This window comes from Neophocaena asiaeorientalis, unplaced genomic scaffold (assembly GCF_003031525.2).
Source record: "Neophocaena asiaeorientalis asiaeorientalis breed wild unplaced genomic scaffold, Neophocaena_asiaeorientalis_V1.1 scaffold1, whole genome shotgun sequence".
NCBI classification, from domain to species: domain Eukaryota; kingdom Metazoa; phylum Chordata; class Mammalia; order Artiodactyla; family Phocoenidae; genus Neophocaena; species Neophocaena asiaeorientalis.
In genome coordinates, this window is record NW_020171981.1 from 1,270,203 (window position 1) to 1,284,598 (window position 14,396).

At 59.0% G+C, this 14,396-nt stretch overlaps 2 protein-coding genes across 2 annotated transcripts in view; both read left to right on the top strand.

Annotated features, from left to right (window-relative positions):
* Positions 1 to 1,785: 1,785 nt before the first annotated feature.
* KRT19 (keratin 19) lies at positions 1,786 to 5,480 on the top strand. The gene is made up of 6 exons (XM_024743365.1): positions 1,786 to 2,282; positions 3,789 to 3,871; positions 4,099 to 4,255; positions 4,562 to 4,723; positions 4,836 to 4,961; positions 5,093 to 5,480. The coding sequence occupies exons 1-6, from the start codon at positions 1,863 to 1,865 to the stop codon at positions 5,345 to 5,347; spliced, it is 1,203 nt and encodes a 400-aa protein (XP_024599133.1). The 5' UTR covers positions 1,786 to 1,862; the 3' UTR covers positions 5,348 to 5,480.
* A 5,211-nt stretch (positions 5,481 to 10,691) lies between these two features.
* The window catches only part of KRT15 (keratin 15), a 4,091-nt gene continuing 386 nt past the window's right edge, over positions 10,692 to 14,396 (top strand). The window contains exons 1-7 of the mRNA XM_024743358.1: positions 10,692 to 11,153; positions 11,981 to 12,063; positions 12,147 to 12,303; positions 12,779 to 12,940; positions 13,026 to 13,151; positions 13,330 to 13,550; positions 14,002 to 14,027. Of these exons, the coding sequence (XP_024599126.1) occupies positions 10,692 to 11,153; positions 11,981 to 12,063; positions 12,147 to 12,303; positions 12,779 to 12,940; positions 13,026 to 13,151; positions 13,330 to 13,550; positions 14,002 to 14,027 (1,237 nt within the window). The remainder of the gene's footprint in view (positions 11,154 to 11,980; positions 12,064 to 12,146; positions 12,304 to 12,778; positions 12,941 to 13,025; positions 13,152 to 13,329; positions 13,551 to 14,001; positions 14,028 to 14,396) is intronic.

The following is a 14,396-nucleotide window of genomic DNA, read 5'->3' on the forward strand; positions in this document are numbered from 1 at the left end:
TCCTAGTGGCTTGGGGCTGCTCCTGGTGGGTTATGGGTGTGTGTGTGTGTGTGTGTGTGTGTGTAGGGGGCGTTTGGTGTCCCTGTTCCTGGATCAATTGGTGGCCAGAAGACAGTTTATTGGGGACAGGTTTCAGAGGCTGGGGACAAGTCTTCATTTAGCCACAGGTGACCCAGGTGATAATATGCAGAGAGGAGGCCTAAGATTTCACAGGAAACTGAGAGTAACTGACCCATCTCCCTACCACCGTGTCAAAAGGGCACCGGGCCTCTGTCCTGAGATTGGGTGGCTGCTCTGACATAAGGATGCAAAGGAACTGTGGGGACAGTTCTGAGGAGGTGTGAGGTCCCTGCGGACAGGAACTGGGCTGAGGCTGCTTCAGGGCCCTGCAGTGTCTGGCAGGGGGGCCTCCAAGGTGATCATAAAGGTGGGTGGAGTTACTGAGCTGGATGAAGAACGGGGCTGGGGGCTGTGTGTGGAGCGGAGGGACCCGTTCCTCTGTTATCGAAACTCTCCACGTTGCGTGTGGGCGCCCTCCCTAGCAATCCGGTCATTCACCCATGTACTAGGACAGGACTGTTAAGCACAGGAGGATTCAGCCTCTGACACCCTCCTTGGAGATGCTTACAAGGGGGGAGGGATTCCATCCTGTCTCTGGGCGGCAGGTGCTAAAAGTCTCATGGGCGGGGCTTCCCTGGTGGCGCAGTGGTTGAGAGTCCGCCTGCCGATGCAGGGGACACGGGTTCGTGCCCCGGTCCGGGAGGATCCCACGTGCCGCGGAGCGGCTGGGCCCGTGAGCCATGGCCGCTGAGTCTGCGCGTCCGGAGCCTGTGCTCCGCAACGGGAGAGGCCACAACAGTGAGAGGCCCGCGTATCGCAAAAAAAAAAAAAAAATACCCACCTCCCTTAGGCTCAGATGCCTCACTACAGCATCACTTCAGTAAGTCTGTGTCGAATGCATGCTTTTGGGGTTGGAGGGTAGAGGGTTGTCCTGGTTGGGGGTGGGCGTGGGTGGATGGTTGGTGAGAGTACTGAGTCGGGGGTTCAGCTCCCAGATGGATCTCTGGCTTGAGCTCGGGATTCTGAAGGTGCCTTTTACAGTCCCGCTGCAGAACCCCTCCCAGCAGCTGTTCCCAGGAGCTTATTGTCACCTTGGGGCTTTGTATGGCCACAGCAGGGTGGGGCGGCTTTGTCTCAGGAGGCCTGGGAAGTTGCAGCTCAGAGCACCTCATGTGGGGGACTGAGGGGGGGGTCAGGGTGTGGGTGATCCCCAAGGGGCAGGTTCTGAGAGACTGTAATTCCCAGTGGGGCGTAGGAATCAGGTGAATGTACTTTGGGGGGGTTAATTTTGATCACAAGAAAAGGGCTCAGAATGTGATGGGGGGACTCTGAGTGAGGGATCACGGGGTGGGGGGCTGACGTCTCGGCGTGTACTCTCAGAAAAACTGTAATTCCTGGGGGGTGTCAAACTCTGCGTGATCTTAATGGGGGAGGGCCAGCATGTGAATTGCGGGGATGACTAAGTGTACGTGTGATGGGGGTGAAGATCCGAACGAGTGTGCCAGCGGGGTGTGTGGCTGGGCATCGGAGTGGGCTGGTGTGGGGCAGCTCTCTGGAGGGCAGGAGCCTCTGGTCCCGGGGAGGGGAAAGTCGGAAGCAGAGCCGCCAGGAACTGACCAATGGGGAGAGCGCCCGTATTTGCACTCAGGAGCCTGCAAATTCCTGGGCCCTCAGAAATCCGCCCGACACCGTCCCCCCTCCCCCGCCCAACCCCGGGCATAAAAGGCGCCAGGTGAGGGCCTCGCCACTCCTCTTGCCGACTGCAGCCACTCCGACCGGTGTCGCCCGCGTCCTCCTTCGCCATGACTTCCTACAGCTATCGCCAGTCGTCGGCCACCTCTTCCTTCGGGGGTCTGGGCAGCGGCTCCACGCGCTTCGGGGCGGGAGGCGTCTTCCGCGCGCCCAGCATCCACGGGGGCTCGGGTGGCCGCGGCGTGTCGGTGTCCTCCGCCCGCTTCGTGTCCTCGTCCTCCTCCGGGGGCTACGGCGGCGGCTATGCGGGCGCCCTGGCCGGCTCCGACGGGCTGCTGGCGGGCAACGAGAAGCTCACCATGCAGAACCTCAACGACCGCCTGGCCTCCTACCTGGAGAAGGTGCGCGCCCTGGAGGAGGCCAACAGCGACTTGGAGGTGAAGATCCGCGACTGGTACCAGAAGCAGGGGCCCGGGCCCGCCCGCGACTACAGCCACTACTTCAAGACCATCGAGGCCCTGCGGGACCAGGTGGGAGGCGGCCCGGCCGCGGGAAGTGCACCTGCCGCGTATACCCAGCCCCGCGGGCCGGGTGAGGCCCGAGGCGGGGTCGGGGGGCGCCAGAGCCACCTCCCGGCCGGGGCGGGAGCGAGGGTTAGGATGGGGGAGGGCCCGCAGGGTGGGGCGGAGGGAAGCCGGCCGGTGAGGAGGGGCAGGACCACGGGGCAGGAAGTGGAGGCCTGGTGGGGGGGAGCGGGTTAATGTGGGGGACTGGAGGGCGGGAGGAAGAAGGCGCGCCGGTCGGCTAGGCCTGGGAAAGGGGGGAGGAAGGAGGGGGAAGAGATGGGGCGCGCTGTGGGCTGCCCTGAGGTCTGGACCTGAGTCGCTGTGCAACAGGGAAATGCGAGAGTTTGGCCAGGGAGGAATCTGGTTCTCGCCGGGCCAGACCTGCCTTCTGCTGCCCCCGGTGTGAGGCCCTCTGCATTCCTTGTCTCCCGCCGGGCGGGTCTGGTTTCCATCACGCTGAGGCTGAAGCCCCTCCCCCGCCCAGGGGGCCACTGGGGACTTAGAGGAGCTCTAGGAAGAATGGGCGAGGCTAACTCTGGCCCCTGGGCAAGGAGGGACATATGCTGTGGCCCCCGGACTGGGTAAAGGAGAGACGAATGCTGAGCTTGTGAAGACCTCTGTGGAGAGGCCCCGTGCCGTGTGGGTGGAGACCCCAAGTCCCAGCTACAGCCTCTTGCTGGGAGGCCCTCAGGGTCCTTCAGGGTGGGGCTTGGTCTCTGCCCACAGGGAACAGCTCAGAGCTGGGATCTCGGTCCCGAAGAAATGTTTCAGAAGCCAGTGGGACATTTAACAGCCTCCCACGTTGGGTCTCCAAACGCACAGTCCCCGCAGCGTAGGCCAGGGCCCACCCTGTGCCTGGCGTGGTGCTGGGTGCCAGGGGCCTAGACCAGACCCGTAGATGAGGGAAAGCTAGAGATGTAAACAATGAGCATAGTGCTCTCAAACTTTATAAACTGTGACCTACACAAGGGAATACACTTTGCCTCAAAGAGGAGGCGCAAAGTGTCAGCACATAATAGATGCTTGACAGAGCGCTTTCCCTTCCCGGAAGGCAGAAGGTGCTTTGAGTGGGGGTCAGACCACAGGTCAGACCACAGCCCCCCCCTGTGCTCCCCGCATCTGGTTTGCGGATCACTAGAAGTTGCCTCCCTACGAGCATTTAGAGTTTTCCTGGGTGCAGGTCGTGGAGACTTTTCCCCCCAGGCTTACCTCCCTGCCCTTCCCGTTTCCCCCTGGCTCAGCCTCCCTGGCGGTAGTTTCTCCCGCTCCAGCTCCTGGGCCTGGACCCATTCCAAGGCCTCCCAGAGAGCAGGCTGATGGGCAGCCTGGGGTGGCTGAGGCTTTGGTCTCCAGGCGGTGGAGGCACGCAGGCACGCATACTCCTTTGCTCTTCTCTCTCCTCTGGGAAGAAAGTGGGTGGACAGTGCCCATGTGCGAACCGGTGCCAACCTCCTGCCTTCCGCCCTCCAGATCCTTGGTGCCACCATTGAGAATTCCAAGATGGTCCTACACATCGACAATGCCCGTTTGGCCGCAGATGACTTTCGAACCAAGTGAGTGGCTGTGCCTTGGGGGCTGCAGAAGCCAGGGCAGGGGAGGGGGGCAATCTCAGGCACTTATGGGGCTCAGTGCCGTGGGGGGAATGGACTCTGCTCTCACCCACCCCAGCTGGTCTGAAGCACACCCCATCCCCCATGGGCTCCTGAACCCAGGGGAGGTAGGGAAGTCTTCAGAGGTGCAGAGGAAATGCTGGCCTGACAGCAACTATTTCCTCCAAAAGGTTTGAGACGGAGCAGGCCCTGCGCGTGAGCGTGGAGGCCGACATCAACGGCCTACGCAGGGTGCTGGACGAGCTGACCCTGGCCAGGACCGACCTGGAGATGCAGATCGAGAACCTCAAGGAGGAGCTGGCCTACCTGAAGAAGAACCACGAGGAGGTGGGTTTCAAGCTGGGCTTCCCATCCGTCCCCGCCCAGCTTCCCAGAGCTGAGGACACTTTTCTTTGTCCTGTATCCTCTGACCGTGGCCACATCTGCTGCACCCTTGACCTGGCCCTGAGTGTATCATGTAGCTCCCAAGGGTTCCAGCAGGGGATGGCGGTGACCCCATCTGTACCCCAGTGCTGGCTCCTAGGTCTGCACCTGAAAACCAGACCCCTATGGCCTGGGGGATGGGGGAGTGACCTGGCTCAGGCCCAGCAGGCTCTGGGCCCTGACGTGCCCATCTCTGCTGTATCTTTCTAGGAAATCAGTGTCCTGAAGGGCCAGGTGGGTGGTCAGGTCAGCGTGGAGGTGGACTCCGCTCCGGGCATCGACCTACCCAAGGTCCTGAGTGACATGAGAAGCCAATATGAGGTCATGGCTGAGAAAAACCGGAAGGATGCTGAGGCCTGGTTCACAAGCCAGGTATGGAGGGGGAGGCAGGTGCCCCTTGGGGAGGTGGCAAGGAGAGCGGGCTTAATGCTCCCAGGCAAGGGTCTGCCTCAGCGCGTACTCCCTCTGCCTCCTCTCACTGCAGACCGAGGAGCTGAACAGGGAGGTCGCTGGCCACACGGAACAGCTGCAGGTCAGCAAGACAGAGGTCACCGACCTGCGGCGTACCCTCCAGGGTCTGGAGATCGAGCTGCAGTCTCAGCTCAGCATGGTATGTGCCTTCTGCCCTGTGGGATGCACACTCGTGTCCTTGCGGCCTCGGGCAGCCTGGATGGTGGCTGGGCCCATGCCATCGCTGGGCACCAGGCTCTGCTGAGTCTCCTTCCCTCTCCCTGCCCTCAGAAAGCTGCCCTGGAAGACACGCTGGCCGAAACGGAGGCTCGCTTCGGAGCCCAGCTGGCGCAGATCCAGGCGCTGATCAGTGGTGTCGAAGCCCAGCTGAGCGATGTGCGTGCCGACACCGAGCGGCAGAACCAGGAGTACCAGCACCTAATGGACATCAAGTCCCGGCTGGAGCAGGAGATCGCCACCTACCGAAACCTGCTGGAGGGCCAGGACGCCTACTACAACAACCTGTCCACCCCGAAGGTCCTCTGAGTCTGGCAGCCTCCTGGCCTTCCTACCCTGCTGCAGAGGGATTCCCCTGGGTAGGGGCATGGGAGGGGAGGGACCCTTATCCCTGGCTCTCCCCCTGATCTTGCAATAAAACTTTATGGCCCAAGGGAGGAAGGACGTTGTTTGTTATTTCAGCCCATGGTGGGGGGAAGGGGGGGGGGGGGGGGGCAGGCCTTGGCACTGTTCAGGTTTTATTGTTTAAGTTTCATTTGGACCAGAGTCCACGCTTTCCCCGGAAATGGGAGGGAGGGCGCTCACAAACTCCAGCTGTTACAGTAATTCCTTTGCAGAGGTCTTCATGTATCTCACCTGTTCCCTAAAACAAGGATGTTTAATAAGCATTGCTCCCATTTTACAGAGGGATAAACTAAGGCTCAGAGAGGCGAGGTGGGTTGTTGTATATATAACTGTTCTAACACATGGCAAAGGTGGGATTTGAAACTGGTTTTTGCTTCCAGATTTAGTTTTCTTTCCACTGAACTCACCCCAAGAGTTGGTGTGTGTTTGTGTATCTGTAATTAATGTTTACTGAGCACCTACTAAGTGCTATTTAATCAAACAACCCTGAAAGGTAGTATGAGTTGTATGCTATAGAGTAGGAAGCAGGCTCAGAGAGGTTAAGTAACTTGACCAAGGCCACATAGCAACTACATGGCAGAGCTAGGACCAGAATTACATTTCCTGATTCTTAACCCACAGTGCCACCCCTGCACCCCATCTCCTAGGATGACACTGCTTGTGCCATTTCCTCAGTACATTCCAGTCTTGCTCTGTGTGAAGGCCTAGGACTGGGATCCCCTGAGGCATTTCCTCCTGACAGGTTTTTCCACCTAACTTAAGAAGAAACGGGCTTTGGGGTCAGGGGGCGGGCACCAGCTCAGAAAAGGGCTGGAGAGGGCGCCCTCGTTGGGGTGTGTGTGTGCATGCACTGACACCTCCATCCATCCCCTGGCAGCCCTGCGTAAGCCCCTTACGCCCACCAGCCCATACCTGGGCTCAGAGCCTGGAATAGGACCCAGCTGTGACCCAGACCTCCCACAGACCCCCAAACTGGCTTGCCTGGGGCCCGTCCCGGGCCCCCAAAGGAATGCAAGTCCCAGCTTCCTGGTACAACTCTGCCCTTGGGTTGGTATGGTCCTGTCCCTGTGGTTTACAGCTTAGCTGCCAAGAACGGAGGCCAATTAAAGGTAAATATGTCCCACTTCCCCCAGCAGAGAGGTTCAGGCTGAGTGGGTCTGTTCAGACCCCGTGGATCTGTCTGTGACAGCGGCTGACCCTGTGAGGGAGGGGGCTGAGTGAGGCGGAAGGTCTCTAGGGGGACAGATGGATGCTCTGCCACCTGTGCTCAGCGCTGCGCTGAGGAGGCTCAGGACCCCACCATACCTGGTGTTCACCCTGAAGGGGGTGCTTTTTTCGCCATTTTCCACGAAGCTTGGTAGGCTCGTTAGCTTACTCCAAATCACAGGCTGGTGACCCCCGAGCCCAGCTCTTCCCGCTTCCCCTGCCGCAGCCCTGGGCCAGGAGCCCCTTCTGCCACGTCCCCGGTTATTCCGCTCTGGCCGTCAGCACCTACAGACTCACTCTCCCACTTGACTTAGGAGGCCTTGGAGCTAGAGGCCAGACGCCTGGCTGCACCCCCAGTCCCAGGCTGGGAGTGCCCAGATATTTGTCCCCTGTTCATGAAAGCCTCTGTTGTCACAGCTGAAACCCTCCCCTGTGCAGAACCTGGAATGTGGCTGTGAGGCGGGGTCTGGGCCCCATACAGGTGGGGCTGGTGATTGGGTCTCAGGTCTGGGTGTTAGGAATAAAGCCTTCCTTTGTGTGTGTGTGTGTGTGTGTGTGTGTGTGTGTGTGTGGGGACACTTTTCTGTCTCAGTCTGGGAGCTGAAACTAGGGGTACTATGTTGACAGAAGCAGCTGGGATAGAGGAAAGAGAGCGAGAGGAAGGGGGAGGGGATTTGGGGGGGCAGCCCTGCTGGTCATCTTGACCACTTCAGTTTGCAAGCATTTCCGGTCCGTCATCTTGTTCCATCCCCTGTGAGTCAGACTGGGCCAGAGTTATTTCCATTTTTCCAATTGGTAGACTGAGGCTCGGAGAGAGGAGGCTTGATTACTCAACGCCATGTAACTAATAAATGAGAAATGAGGAATTCTCCAGGTCCCAGGGTATGCCCTCTCTCTGACCCTGGCATCTCCCAGGGGAGCAGAGGAGATTCTAACATCTATGGAGGTCCCCACTCCCCCTGTGGCACTGAATGCTCACTGTGGCCCTGTAGCTGGGGCCAGTGTTAATGGGGTCAGTGTTTTTTTTTTAAATTTTTTATTGTGGTAAAATACACATAACATAAACATTACCATCTTACACATTTCTCGGTGCACAGTTCTGTGGCAGTCCTGTGCATTCACATAGTTGTGCAAGCATGTCGTGCAAGCATCACCCTCCATCCTCATAACTCTTTCTATCTTGTAAAACGGAAACTTTATCCCCATTAAACCATAACTCCTCATTCTCTCTCCCCACCCCTGGCAACCACCATTACACTTTCTGTCTCTATGATTTTGACTCTTCTTAGTATCTCATGTAAGCGGGAAAATGGCCCAATTTTAAGTCAGGAACCTGGCTCGGAGATGTTGAGTCACACCCAGAGGTGGTGTCCAGCTCAGGCTCTTTCCACTGGGCTGCATCGTCCCATCCCTAGGAGGGAAGGCCGGCTCTGGGACAGCCTGTCTGCCTGCAGTGGGCAAAGGACAGAAACTGGCACAGCATCCCGGGCGGGCTGCCTGGGGCAGGGCCCAGGTCTGCAGTCTGGGCTGGAGCCAAATGGAGCTTGATCTCCACCCTTGCCCAGCCATCACCTTCTGGCTAGTGAGTAGGCTCCGGCCACCCAGACCTTGAGCTCATAGGAACTGTTTGGACCGAAACCAGGGATTTGTGACTGGGGCAGCTGCTGCCTGGCCTGGGCCTGAGAGCGTAGGGAAAGCCCCCTTGAGGGGCTGCTGGAGGGGAGTCAGGGTGCAGAGAGAGGCTGGCTGGGGTCCAGCCCTCCCTCACCCCGGGGTGATGCCACATAATTTTTCCCGGGGTAATTGCTGGGGCCGTAATGTCTGCAGAGGCTTTAATGAGCTATGGCTGATCTGAGTTTGATTATTTTTCTTTCAGAGGAAAAGACAGTATCCTCCCACCCACGAGACAATACCTCACTGTCTGGGCCCAGCACTCAGAGGCTGGCTCACTGTGATGCCGGGTGAGGAGAAGCCCACCCCCACGTACCAGGAATACTCCACTACCCCAGCTCAGGTGCAGGAATCTGGAGTCTGGGGAGGGGAACACCTTCTTTTCCTGTCTCCTGTTTGAGTGGGGGCGGGGGACGGTCAGAGGACCCAGTGAGTCCCGGCGATGCCCTCTTACTAGCTGTGCCACTTATACAAATCACTTCCCTCTCTGAGCTGCAATTTCATTCCTTCTGAAACAGGGGCAGGGATCATCTTCTCAGCTGTGAGGAACAGAGGAGGCGTGGATGCAGAAGTGCACTATAAACTGTGAAGGATGCGGTGGAAGTAAGAATTTACTGTTATTACAGCAATAATAACAATGACCTGCATTGCCCAGTAGATGCTGGTCACAGAAGAATATGGCAGACTGTGACGGTCACTCACAGGGCAGATCTGATGCCCAAGGACAAAAAAAAAGTCCCTGCAGGTGATGCTACGTGGGAGTCCTAAGTATTGGACATGCACCCCAGTATCCGGTGCCTCAGAAGACGGGGAGCAAGGAGGAGGCAGGATGGGGGCTCTTGGGCCTCAGGGCTTCCCCGTAAGTGGGAGCTGAGAGTGCCCGTTGCCACAAGGAAACTGAGACTTGAATGGTACCGTGTCCAACGTTTTCCAAGCAGTGATGGGTAGAGCCAGGCTTGAAGCCAGGTCCCAGGGAATCCAGAGCTCCGTCAGCTTCACGGTGCTGCAGCTGTGGTCCAGGAGTCCTCCTCCTGACCCTCCAGCCTGGTCTTGCTCACTTCCCGGCCCCTGGCTCTCTCTAAACCCCGTAGCCAAAGCCAGAGGGCCAGGCCACGCCTCCGGTGGCACTGTCCACAGGTATCAGGTATCCCCGGAACACGGGCCCCTGAGCCGGCGGCGGCGAAGAGGGCTCTCCTGAGTGTTGGACTCCCCTCTCTGGCCTCGGCATCCTGCTCTCTGAAGCGGTGCCTCAACCTTCAAGATCTCCGAGGTGTCTTCCAGCCTGCCCTGCGGGCCTCTCTATCCCCCCACCCCTCACGGTGCTCGGGCACATACAGCTTTCTGGATCGGATCCCTCCTCAGCTTCGCAGTGCTTGATGGGACAAACAGGGTTAATCTAGCGCCGTTGTGCAGCGACTTGCCTCTCCCTGGAGAAAGCAGGGGCTTTCTGGAACTTGCTCCCGTCTTATCTGCAGAGGTTTGCCCCAACTTGTCCCAGGAGCAAGCAAAGGTTCAGTGACATGTAGTTGGCAGGCGGTGGGATTATCAATCAGCCCCTTGTCAGCCCTGAGCCCGCTGGCTTTTGTGAGAATGCCAGTGCCATGGGGCTGAGGGCCGGGGTGGGGGGTGGGGGAGCTGGAGAAGAAGGAGGGGGACTGGGGGTGGGGGAGGAGAGGAGGAGAGGGGTCCATTTGGAGCATCAGGGAAGTGACAGATGCTGGCCCCTCTGGTCACCTCAGCTGGAACTTGACTCAGGTTCCCTCTCCTGTCCTCAGCCTATCCCTGTGGGCCCTGCATTCCTCTGTGTACCTCTGCCCGCCAATGCCCAGAGCCTGCAGGCTCGCACATGGGGTCTGTGAGAGGGACCGCACAGGGCAGCGATGAAAAGTGGATTCTCGAACTGAGAGCAGGGAGCCGGCCACCTGCGGGCAGCAGAGAAGTCCAGTGGAACGTGGAGTTGGCCTGAGCCTCTAAGAGTGCAGGCGGAGGCCTGGCAGACGTGATGCCAGTTTGCTTCTTTCGGTTTTCTCCTGGAGAGTAGAGATGAACCTGTAATCCAAGTGTTAAAACCATGGCCCGGGGCAAAACACCATTCATTCTGAATCATCTCTTTTGTTGCATTAAAAAAATAGAAAGAAAAGAAAAACCCCAAACCAGCCACGTGGAGGTGTGCAGGTGGCTGTGTTTGTCAGGAAGACAGAAGGAGTTGGCTTCCCTTTGGGGGAGGAGACATGGCCCCACAACACCCTGGGAGGGGTATATAAGGAGCCTGGGGCTGGGGGTGACAGGCGCAGACCTCGGGTTTCAGCCCAGCTCACGCCTCCTGCCAGCTTTGCTTGTGCTGCTGAGAGCTCAGGGCTGCTGCCTGGCCATGAGCACCACATTTCTGCAGACTTCTTCCTCCACCTTTGGGGGTGGCTCGACCTGGGGGGGTTCCCTCATGGCTGGGGGAGGAGGCTTTGGTGGGGGGAGTCTCTATGGAGGAGGTGGGAGCCGCAGTATCTCAGCTTCTTCTGCCAGGTTTGTCTCCTCGGGGTCAGCAGGGGGCTATGGGGGCGGCTTCAGTGGAGGGGCTGGTAGTGGTTTAGGTGGAGGCTTTGGTGGTGGCTTCGGTGACTTCGGCGGTGGCGGCCTCCTCTCTGGCAACGAGAAGCTCACCATGCAGAATCTCAACGACCGCCTGGCCTCCTACCTGGAGAAGGTGCGCGCCCTGGAGGAGGCCAACGCTGACCTGGAGGTGAAGATCCGCGACTGGTACCAGAAACAGAGCCCAACCAGCCCGGAGCACGACTACAGCCCCTACTTCAAGACCATCGAAGAACTCCGAGACAAGGTGAGTCCTCGGGCGTCAGGGAGAGGGGAGCAGGTGGCTGGTGCCAGCCGCCTGGGGGAAATCCTTGCCTTCCCAGGTAATGATGTGTAACCTCAGCAAACTTGGCGCATGGGGAATGAGTTCCAGGTGTGGATGCCCGCAAACATCTGCTCGACCTGGCAGTGCTGGGGATCCTGGCACGCTGGTCTCGACCAGTAGGGGCCGAGGTGAGAGCAGTGTTCACACCCTGCAGGGCTCTGCCTAGAGCGTTCCTTTGGGTTTTTTGCAAGAACGGAGGTGTAGAGATGAACCTCTGGTTCTAGGAGTCCAGAACACCAGCACTGCCTGCCTCACCCTTCGAATGTCTTGGGTGGCAAAAGCACTGTTGGACCTTAGGAGACCTGGAACTGGGTATGGGCTCTCCCAGCCACTCACTCACCCTTCACTCACCTGCGCCAGTTTCTGCAGCTGCCCCCCAGTTTCCCCCTGACTGGAATGTTCTGTAGATGCATGGCTGTGTTAAGGTGTGCAGGAGGCCGGCGACCGTGAGTTGTCTACAGGGGAGGCTGGTGGAGTACCCCCAAGAGGGCACCCTCTCCAGGCCAGGCACTTTCCACAGGGGGTTCTCTGCAACCCTGGCTCCTTGGTCTTTCATGTTCTGGAGACGAGGAGGGTGGCTTGGGGCAGACCAAGAGGTGGCCTGGACTCTGCCCCGGGGCCCTACAGGCTTCCGTTGCTGGTGTCAGAGGGGAGATGTTTAGCGAGGGGTCCCGCCTGGGGTGCAGGGCAGGGAGAGCAGCAGGGAAGAGGGAGGGGTCCTCTAGACACCAGCTCCCTGTATCTTGCAGATCCTGGCGGCCACCGTCGACAACTCCCGGGTTGGCCTGGAGATTGACAACTCCAGGCTAGCTGCGGATGACTTCAGACTCAAGTATGTTCCCTCTGCCCCTTCTCCCAACTCAAGTGGCCCAGACCCCTCACCCTTCCTCACTTGGGTTCCCTCTTCCTTTCCAGGTATGAGAACGAGCTGGCCCTGCGCCAGAGCATGGAGGCCGACATCAACGGCCTCCGCAGGGTGCTGGACGAGCTGACCCTGGCCAGAGCCGACCTGGAGCTGCAGACTGAGAGCCTGAACGAGGAGCTGGCCTACCTCCGGAAGAACCATGAGGAGGTGAGAGCCAGGCAGTGGCTGGGGCTGATGGGAGGCAGAGTGGGGCCTCTGGGGCCTCCTCATGGTTGGGGGAAGGGCTTCGTGGTTCAGATATGCACTCCCCCCAACACAGGGGTTCCCGTGGAGAGGAAGGGGCACTGTCGACCCAGACCCCTGGTCTCCCCTGATCCATAGCCAGGCCAGGTGGCCAGTGGGTACTGCTGTCCTGATTTGCTTCATGAACTGACACAAAGGCCCTACTGTCTTGAGGTCCTCCCTCGGGAGGACCTAGAGAGGAGGAGGGACCCTTAGTGCTGAGGGGCTCGTGCGATCAAAAGTCTTCACGTGCAGTGGGAAACAGGGGCCCGGGATGGGTACGGGGCAGAGCCAACGTCACGTGGTGAGTTAGGGATGGAGCCGGGATTGGCACGTGGGACCCCAGACTCAGCTCTGGCTTCCGCCCTCTGTCTCTGAATGGGCCCCACCCATCCTGCAGGAGATGAAGGAGTTCAGCAACCAGCTGGCCGGCCAGGTCAACGTGGAGATGGATGCAGCACCAGGCGTGGACCTGACCCGCGTGCTGGCGGAGATGAGGGAGCAGTACGAGGCCATGGCGGAGAAGAACCGCCGGGATGCCGAGGCCTGGTTCTTCAGCAAGGTGGGCCTGACCTGCCAGCCTCGCTCCAGCTCCCTGAGCTCCTGGGAGGCCCATGGAGCTCACCTGTCTTGTGCGTGACCTACAGACAGAGGAGCTGAATAAGGAGGTGGCCTCCAACACAGAGATGATCCAGACCAGCAAGACGGAGATCGTAGACCTGAGACGCACGGTGCAGGGGCTGGAGATGGAGCTGCAGTCCCAGCTCAGCAAGGTGTGGCTCCCACCCCACCCACCCCAGCCTCTCCCACCCTCCGTGGCTATGTAAGCCTTGGCGTTCCCGAGCTCCCTTTGGGGGCTGTTCCTTGCCATCCATTCAGCCTCTCTCCCCAGGCCCTCGGCGGCTTCCTGTCTAGCCTGATGTGATGTCTGTTGGTCTGCTGCCCCACCAGAAAGCCGGGCTGGAGAGCACGCTGGCGGAGACCGAGTGCCGCTACGCCCTGCAGCTGCAGCAGATCCAGGGCTTCATCAGCAGCATCGAGGCCCAGCTGAGCGAGCTCCGCAGTGAGATGGAGTGCCAGAACCAGGAGTACAAGATGCTGCTGGACATCAAGGCGCGGCTGGAGCAGGAGATCGCCACCTACCGCAGCCTGCTGGAGGGCCAGGACGCCAGGCAGGGGCTCGGGTGCAGGGGGCAGCGAGGGAGGGGCCGGTTGTGGTTGAGTGTGGAGAGTCATCTTAAGTGCAGCGTCTACAGTGAAAAGAGAACAGAACAAGGAGTAAGAGGTTCTGGACTCTGCGCTCTAGTCTTTGGCTGCTACCATGGGCAGGTCCTGTCACCTCTCTGGACCTGTGTACCTTCTGTAAATGATAGCAGTTGGGCTCGTGGTCTTGGATTTAATGCTGGTTCCATTTCCAGCATGAAATAGATGGAGTGTTATCATAGATCAGAATCTGTGTGCTTGGGGGTGGCCCTCAGGATGTCCCAGGCTTTAGAGAAGTCAAATGTGGGAGTGAGGGTGGTGTGAGGGCTGGAGAGGACGGCTTAGCTGTCTCCCGGGGCCTCCTGTAGGCAGACCTGAGTTTTTGTCCGTCGCTTACATCTGCTGCCCCCTCTCTTTCAGGATGGCTGGCATTGGTACCAGAGAAGGTAAGAGGCTTCACTCTTCTTTTATTTTTTCTGGCCACACTGGGCGGCATGCGGGATCTTAGTTCCCCAACCAGGGATTGAACCCGTGCCCCCTGCAGTGGAAGTGTGGAGACTTAACCACTGAACCGCCAGAGAAGTCCAAGAGACTTAACTCTTCCTGAGTTGAGGGGAGAGGGAAGCTATTGAAGCCACAATTCTTCTTGGAATGGGGAGGAAGGTGGAAGAGGCCAAGCATCCCAGTAGGGGGGACATGCCCATTCCAGTAGGTACCTCTTCCCCAGTGGGACCCCTCTATCAGCCCCGGTAGGATTGGGATTGAAGATTTACTGAGAACCTTCCAGGATGAGTAAGCTCTGTCCAGGGTGTAGC